The sequence below is a fragment of the Pinus tabuliformis genome, chromosome 4_1, assembly GCF_031772625.1.
Source record: "Pinus tabuliformis cultivar Carrire ecotype Pingquan chromosome 4_1, CPIR1, whole genome shotgun sequence".
NCBI classification, from domain to species: Eukaryota; Viridiplantae; Streptophyta; class Pinopsida; order Pinales; family Pinaceae; genus Pinus; species Pinus tabuliformis.
The window spans coordinates 192,139,932-192,147,265 of NC_142303.1; the positions used below are offsets into that span (position 1 = coordinate 192,139,932).

Here is a 7,334-nt window from a genome sequence, read left to right on the forward strand (position 1 = left end):
TACACTTGAAGGAGACCTTCCTTTCTTTAAATTAGGGTAGGGTAGTATAAGATCAACGAATAAAAATGTCATTTGAATTAAAATTGTATAGCAACACTCTTGAAACTGCAATTCTTAAGGCACAACTATTGGAATTTCTATCATTAAGCACTCTTGTGGTAAGACTTGTCAGAAGAAATTCACTCTTAATGTCACATATCCTATAAAGTGACTTTAATTGTTGGTTGAGATTAATCATTAGGTCAGTTATGGGGATTGTTATTGATATATTTAATACTTTCCATTCATAAGCTTAAAAACTTACTTTTGACCTACTCATTATAACAAACTATCATCCAATAAATTATTTCAAGTTTCTCTTTGAAGGTATTGATGAAGAGCTTCCTATGGTGGACCACTCCTATAAAACCATAATGAGCTCTCATGAGAACCCTAGCACGATCAAGTTAAGGAATCTTTCAGTCATTATCCGAGATGTTTTCTTTAAAATGAGTCTTTAGGGTAGAAGGACCAATCAGTAAAGATTAGTAATTAAAAACTTTTCATGCCATCCCGTGCTCTTAAGGAGCAGATTTGCCTCCCCACCTATTAAGTAACCTACTTAAGGTTAATTATAATCAGAGTTTCTTTTAAAATGATTAATTGAGGGATGGGAGGTCTCATTACGAGCCGACCTACCATGATCATGGGTCCTAACGAGAATGACATTACCGCTACTGGTCACCAAGCTAGGGTAATGGATTTCAGTTGAAAAGATGGAAGACAAGAGGTCTCATCACGAGCTGACTTGTTCATTCTTGTCAGTTCTTGTGAATGACACTATTGTTAACTGGTTACCAAGCTAAGATAGTGGCCTTCAATTAACTTCTAAAAAATGTAAATGCTTTCAATTTACTCTGAATTTATATCTAATAGATGGGACACAAACATTTTGTGGGGTTAAAAGGCATCCTTGTCGAGGCTATAGATGCCTACTAGCAGTAGGGCCATGCCTGTGGTATTAAAGTTAAATTTACACTATGATTTACCTGGTTGTTTTTGTCTTTCCTTGAACTCATTATCATATCTCTCTGAGAATGGCTTTAATATCCTTTCAGTAATGTGCTTTGGAGTTCTAAAGATTTGGTAGATTGGCTTCCATGAGCCCGCGCTCTGCATCCCTGACCTAGACTGCAGCCTCTGCTTCCCTCTGCGCGCCTGCGCCTGGCAGCTCTGCTGCTGGGCGGCTACCCCTCCTGCACGCTCCCCTTCCAACCCTGGGGCCTCCTGCCCATTCATCGGGGGCCTACGGCCCTTTCCCTCTGCCCTTGCTGGAGCGCGGCTGCGCTGCAGACCTCTCTAACAATGGATCCGCCTATTCAAGAGAAGGATGATCTGGAAAAAATTTTTGCCTCTCTAACCAAAGAGACCACCTCAGAAAAAATACGCCCAACAGCTTCAAAGTTCATTAAGAAGCTTGATGAAATCCCAGAAGTTTCGCTCCCTCCCGCCCTACCGAGGAGAGCCGCAGTAGCTTTAGCAGATCGCGGCCTAGTGGGCCAGTTCACCGGGCTATGGCCATCACCCCGCACTGTCCAACGCTGGGTGGAAAGAAACTGGAATGCAATGGTCCAAGGAAAGATAGCAATAAGGTTTTGCGGGAGGGGCTTCTTCACCTTCCTCTTCGAAACAGTAGAAGATCGCAACCTTATCTTCAGAAATGGCCCATATTTCATGGACACAAGAGGCTTGTATCTCAATAGATGGACCCCTGATTTCGACCCTGAGATGGACGTTCCCAGTGCTGTCCCAGTCTGGGTCCGTCTCCCCCATCTACCTCTCCACTGCTGGGGAGATGAATCGGTGAGAGCTATAGGAAACGCTGTGGGGAAATATATAGACAGATCGGAGCCAAGGGAGAACATGCATGCTTGCGCCAGGATATGTGTAGAAGTGGACCTGGGGAAAGGACTACCGGAAGCGATCAAACTCAAGGTAGACCAGTGGACGCACATTCAACAGGTGGACTACGAGCAGCTGCCGTTCAAATGTAAGGTATGTCATGAATACGGGCATTTTGCTAATAGATGCAGTAAAAATAAACCAATAGAGTCTGAAAACACTGAAGCACCGGAAGAACCATGGGAAAAAGTCAAGAGAAAGAAGTCAAATCCACCTCCGGGAAACCCCTCCAAATCCTCCCAAGAAACCCCGGCTTCCCCTTCCCACCCCTCCGGATCTGGCCCTTCTATTCCCTCCTCCTCCAACCCTTTCGAATCCCTTTCAGCTGAGGATCCCCCATCCCCCCCCTCCTCGCCGAGAGGCCCTACAATATCCCCTCCTTCTCCTCCCCCATCCTCCCCTCCCCCAACTGTTGAAAGAATCCTAACAAGGAACAAGACCAAGGAAAATAACACGTCCACCGACCCACCCAGAAAAGTAGGCCGGAAGTCAAACAAAGAGATAAGAGATGAGAACGCAGCAAAGGAAATGGCCACAGGGACCCAACAGCCAATGGATACCTTTCTAGATAAGACCAAAGGAAGCGGGGAGAAGATGAAGGAGAAAAGCGGACCACACAACAAACATAGTAAATGATGAAGCTGGTCTCTTGGAATTGTAGGGGGATGGGCTCCTCCCTAAAAATCAATGCAGTCCGGGACCTCATCAAATCGGAACACCCAGACTTCCTACTTCTTCAGGAGACCAAAATCAGTGAACAGGACTTCCAAAACATTGTTAAGAGAACCAGAAGTTGAAGGAATAGGGCTGAGCGCAGTAGGTGCCTCAGGTGGATTAGGAACCATATGGGATAAAAGTAAATGGAAGCTTAAAGACAGCAGGCAAAACAAATGGTGGCTAAGAACAGATATGCAAGATATATCCAATAATGAAGAATTCACAATATACAATGTCTATGCTCCTCCCCACTACAGAGACAAAGCCTCTTGCTGGGACTCAATCACCATGGACTTAATGAGCGCCCAAGACAGAAACATTTTCCTGGGTGGAGACTTGAATTTGATAAGAAATGTAGATGAGAAAATGGGGGGAAATTTTTTTGCAGATCCCTCAAGGGAAGCCTTGGAGAAAATCATCCAAAATCACAGCTTGGTTGATGTCCCCCCACAGAATGGGCGTTTTACTTGGTCGAACAAGAGGACTGGTAGAAACAACATCAAAGAGAGGCTTGATCGCATACTGGTTCAAGAGAACATTGTGGTCAACTTCTCAAGGATCCAGAGTTCAATAATCCAAGGATATTTTTCAGATCATAAACCAGTTGCTTTGCATCTGGTTAAAGGAGAAAACATGGGACCATTACCCTTTAAATACAGCAGAGCATGGGAAAGGAGTGAAGAATTCATGAATCTGGTTAAAGAGAATTGGGCAAAAGAAATTGTTGGCTCCCCACACTACATATGGGAAACGAAGATCAAAATACTACGGGCAGCTATCAAACAATGGGCAAGAAACTTCACAACCGAAGGGAATAAAAGGAAAATCGAGCTCCAAGAGAAATTGACGGAGTGGAATCAAGAAAAAGAGAAGGGTCAAGACACAGCAGAAGATTTAAGGATGGAAACCAAATTATACATGGAGCTGTATAATCAGAACCGCGTGGAGGAGGAAGAGCTGAGGCAAAAATCGAGATGCCTCCGGCTCAATTCAGGTGACAAGAACACTTCGTTCTTCCACAACAGCATCAAACTAAGGAGAGCAGGGAACAATATTGGGGAAATTACAAGGGAAGGTAGAGTCCTAACAGAGCAATGGGAAATCAAGGAAGCAGCGACCAGCCATTTTCAAAACCTCCTATCTACTGACCCCCAATACACGGAAAACCCAGACTTTCTAGAGATAATAGAGAGCAAAATCACAGAAGAACAAAATGGAGAATTAGAAAAGGAAGTCACGCAGGAAGAAATCGAAAGAACCATCCAAAGCATGCCTTTGGATAAGGCACCAGGCCCTGATGGCCTCACAGTGGCCTTCTACAAAACCCACTGGGAAGTAATTAAGAAAGATTACATAAGAATGGCCAAAAATTTATTCAAAAAATGCAAAATGGGCAGCAGTATCAAGGCCTCTCATTTAGCACTTATCCCCAAAGAATCGAATCCTCAATCCTTCGACAGATTCCGCCCAATCTCCTTATGTAACGTTTCATATAAAATCATCACAAAAATCTTGGCGCAAAGGTTAAAAAATGTCCTTCCCTCTCTCATATCTGAAAATCAAGGGGGTTTTGTGCCTAACCGCCACATAACGGATAACGTAATACTCATCCAGGAGGCAATTCACAGCAGTTTATCCAGGAAGGAGAGGGGTATGATCATTAAGCTGGACATGGCGAACACTTTTGACCGGGTAAACCACTCCTTTCTCAGGGCAGTCCTTCTGAAATTTGGCATCTCAGAGTTTTTCACAAGCAGGGTAATGGAATGTATTTCCCAAAACTAGACAACTCCTCTCATTAATGGAAGGCCTTGCACTGCCTTCAAGAGCTCAAGGGGACTGAGGCAGGGTTGCCCATTGTCACCCTTCCTTTACATCATTGTGGCTGAAACCCTCAGCTTGCATCTAGAGAACAAGCGCAAATTAAAAGAAATCACAGGGGTGGAGATAACCAGAGGAACCAAAGGAATAAATCACTCCCTCTTTGCAGATGACACTTTGCTAATAGGGGGAGCTTCCAGCATTATGGCACGAAGGTTCAAAAGAATCTTGGATCTCTTCCTTCAAGCTTCAGGAGGCAAATTAAATAACAACAAGTGTATGATATACACCTGGAATGTGCCAAGAAATATAATTCAGAGAATAGCCACAATAATGGAAATCCCTGCCCAGGGAAACTGGACCCACTTCACATACTTAGGACTCCCCTTAGCCAAAGAAACAATAAAAGCAGAGATATGGGTGAAAATAATCGAGAAAATGAGAGGGAAACTTCAGAATTGGGGAGTGCATTGGCTAAACCTCGCTGGCAGAACCATTCTAATAAAGGCCATCCTATCTGCCCTCCCAATCTATCAATTTGCTACCACCCTAGCTCCGGCAGGCATCCACAAGCACATGGAGTTGATCATCAGAAGTTTCCTATGGCAAGGAGGAAAGCAAGACACAAAAAAGTTCAGCTTGGTGAAATGGGACAAGGTCACACTCCCTCTAGAAAAAGGAGGGCTCGGAATCAGAATACCAAGGATTGCAAACATGGCTCTGGGTTGTAAACTGGTTTGGAGAATTCTCAACGAGAAAGGGACCTGGTGGAAAGAGGCAATCAAGAGGAAATATTTAAATGGAAGCAAAAGCAACATCCTTGCAGGAAATATCGTCGAGAGACAATGCACTCGTGTTTGGAAGCTGATCAAAAAGACACTTCCCTACCTTACTTCAAGCATTTCAAAAGCTCCGGGGAATGGCAAGGATATCAACATATGGGAGGACAGGATAATGGGCTCGAATCCAAGGGCAGCTAGCATTGAATTCAGGCCTCTACAACGGTGGATGGTGGAGGCAAAGATCAAAACTCTTTATGATATCTCCCTTTGGGATCAGGACTTTTGGTCTGGCTGGAGACCCCTCCCCCTCCCGGATGATCTGAAGATCCTTTGGGATGATCTCAAGATGTCTCTAACTGGTTCTGCCCCTACAAACAGAATGGAGGAAGACAACTTTGTCTGGGACCCTAGTGGGGGCAACTACACGGTAAGAGAAGGCTACAAAGTTCTGCAAAACGCCTCAATAATCAACAATTGGCCTCTCCATAGGGCTGTTTGGAGATCTGAGTGTATTCCAAAGGTAAGGCTCTTTAATTGGACCCTTCTGCACTGCAAAATTCTCACAGCTGAGAACCTTAGGAAGAAAGGCATTCAAGGCCCTTCAATTTGTTGTATGTGCAAGGACGCAGAAGAGAGCACTAACCACCTCTTCATTGACTGCTCTTTTGCTAAAGCTTGCTGGAAAAGTATCACCGACCCTCTGAGCATCAACGCCCTCCCCAATCAGATCACTACCCTTCAGAAGCAATGGGGAAATAATCTTCCTGATTCTGGCAATCATAAAGGCCTAGTCAAAAGGATATGGAGAAGCATCCCCGCTAACCTTTGCTGGCAAATTTGGTTGGCCAGAAATAAGTACATCTTCAAGGGTAAACAACCAAGCATTTCCAGCGTTCTCGCCAAGACAATGGCTCTAATCACCGAAACCATTGAGGCAAATGGCAATTATCAGGTAGAAGGGGAACAATCGGACACAAGAGTCAAAGACTGGATTAGCAAGTTCAAATTAGGGAGAGGATATCAGAAGAAAGGAAATACAGGGAGGAGGAACATGGACTGGAAGTTAAGAGGAACTAAAGAAGAAGTCAAAAGCTGGATCCTCAGCCAAAATCGCCCTACTCTCCACTTTGACGGGGCCTCAAAGAACAACCCAGGCCAAGCGGGAGCAGGTGGAGTTATCAAAGACTGTCAGGGGAGGATCATAGTCACCTTCGAATGGGGGTTGGGCGTCATGACAAATAACAGGGCAGAGGCTTACAACCTTCTCCTTGGGACCTCCATTGCCAGGAGCTAAGGTCTGAAAAATCTTGTAATTCTAGTTGATTCCGCAATCATCATTGCCGCCTTGATCACAGGGAAGGAATTCAGACAAACAGCTTTAAACAACATCAAAGCTAGGATCATGGGAAATATTAGGTCCCTTGGCAATGTTACATTCAAACACATTCTCAGAACAAACAATGAGGAGGCAGACAATCAAGCAAAGAAGGCTTCAAATAGGCAAATCTGTGAAGTCAAGGAGAATGACAGAGTATACAGGAAAGATATTCCCTAAGCGGGCTACCCCCGATGCCCCCTCCATAAATCACAGCCATCACAGGTATATTCTCCCTCGTTTTAGGCCCAGCTCCCCCTCCTGCACTATCTGGTACCATCGAAATCCTAGGTGTCCTCAATATCTGAACTCCATCATTGACCCATATCCCTTCGGGATTCTCCACCTGACCAGCGCAGTCTTTCTCAGGGTATGGGACTGTGATTTTCCCCTTCGCACAAGCCAAGCCAGCAGCCAAATCAAATCAGCTGACCTCCCTCCTCCCAAGAACAGAACCTCTAGGTGCGGATCCGAGCATATTTGGCTCCATCAGATCATTATATATGGCAGTCGGGCTTCAAGCAAACACACAGCTCAGTTTTCTTGTCCGCAGCTAGACTCCGGCAACAGAAGGCGCATCGTGGAAGGATTCATCTCTCATCAGGATGAAGAGATCCCAAGGCGCTTATGGTAAACTCAGTTACTCTCTTTGCTGGTTTATATACGCTAATCCCTCTGTTTATGCAGTGCAGCAACGA

The 7,334-nt window shown here is 44.9% G+C and overlaps 1 protein-coding gene across 1 annotated transcript; it reads left to right on the top strand.

Annotated features, from left to right (window-relative positions):
- Positions 1-1,344: 1,344 nt before the first annotated feature.
- LOC149174862 (uncharacterized) lies at positions 1,345-6,555 on the top strand. Its single transcript, XM_089420994.1, has 3 exons — positions 1,345-1,974; positions 2,635-4,350; positions 4,444-6,555. The coding sequence occupies exons 1-3, from the start codon at positions 1,345-1,347 to the stop codon at positions 6,553-6,555; spliced, it is 4,458 nt and encodes a 1,485-aa protein (XP_089277120.1).
- Positions 6,556-7,334: the final 779 nt, after the last annotated feature.

Coding starts and splice junctions, on each gene's coding strand:
- LOC149174862 (XM_089420994.1), top strand. CDS start 1,345: ATGGATCCGCCTATTCAAGAGAAGGATGATCTGGAAAAAATTTTTGCC. Junction 1,975..2,634: donor CGGAAGCGATCAAACTCAAG/GTAGACCAGTGG, acceptor AAATCAATGCAG/TCCGGGACCTCATCAAATCG. Junction 4,351..4,443: donor TGGCGAACACTTTTGACCGG/GTAAACCACTCC, acceptor TCCCAAAACTAG/ACAACTCCTCTCATTAATGG.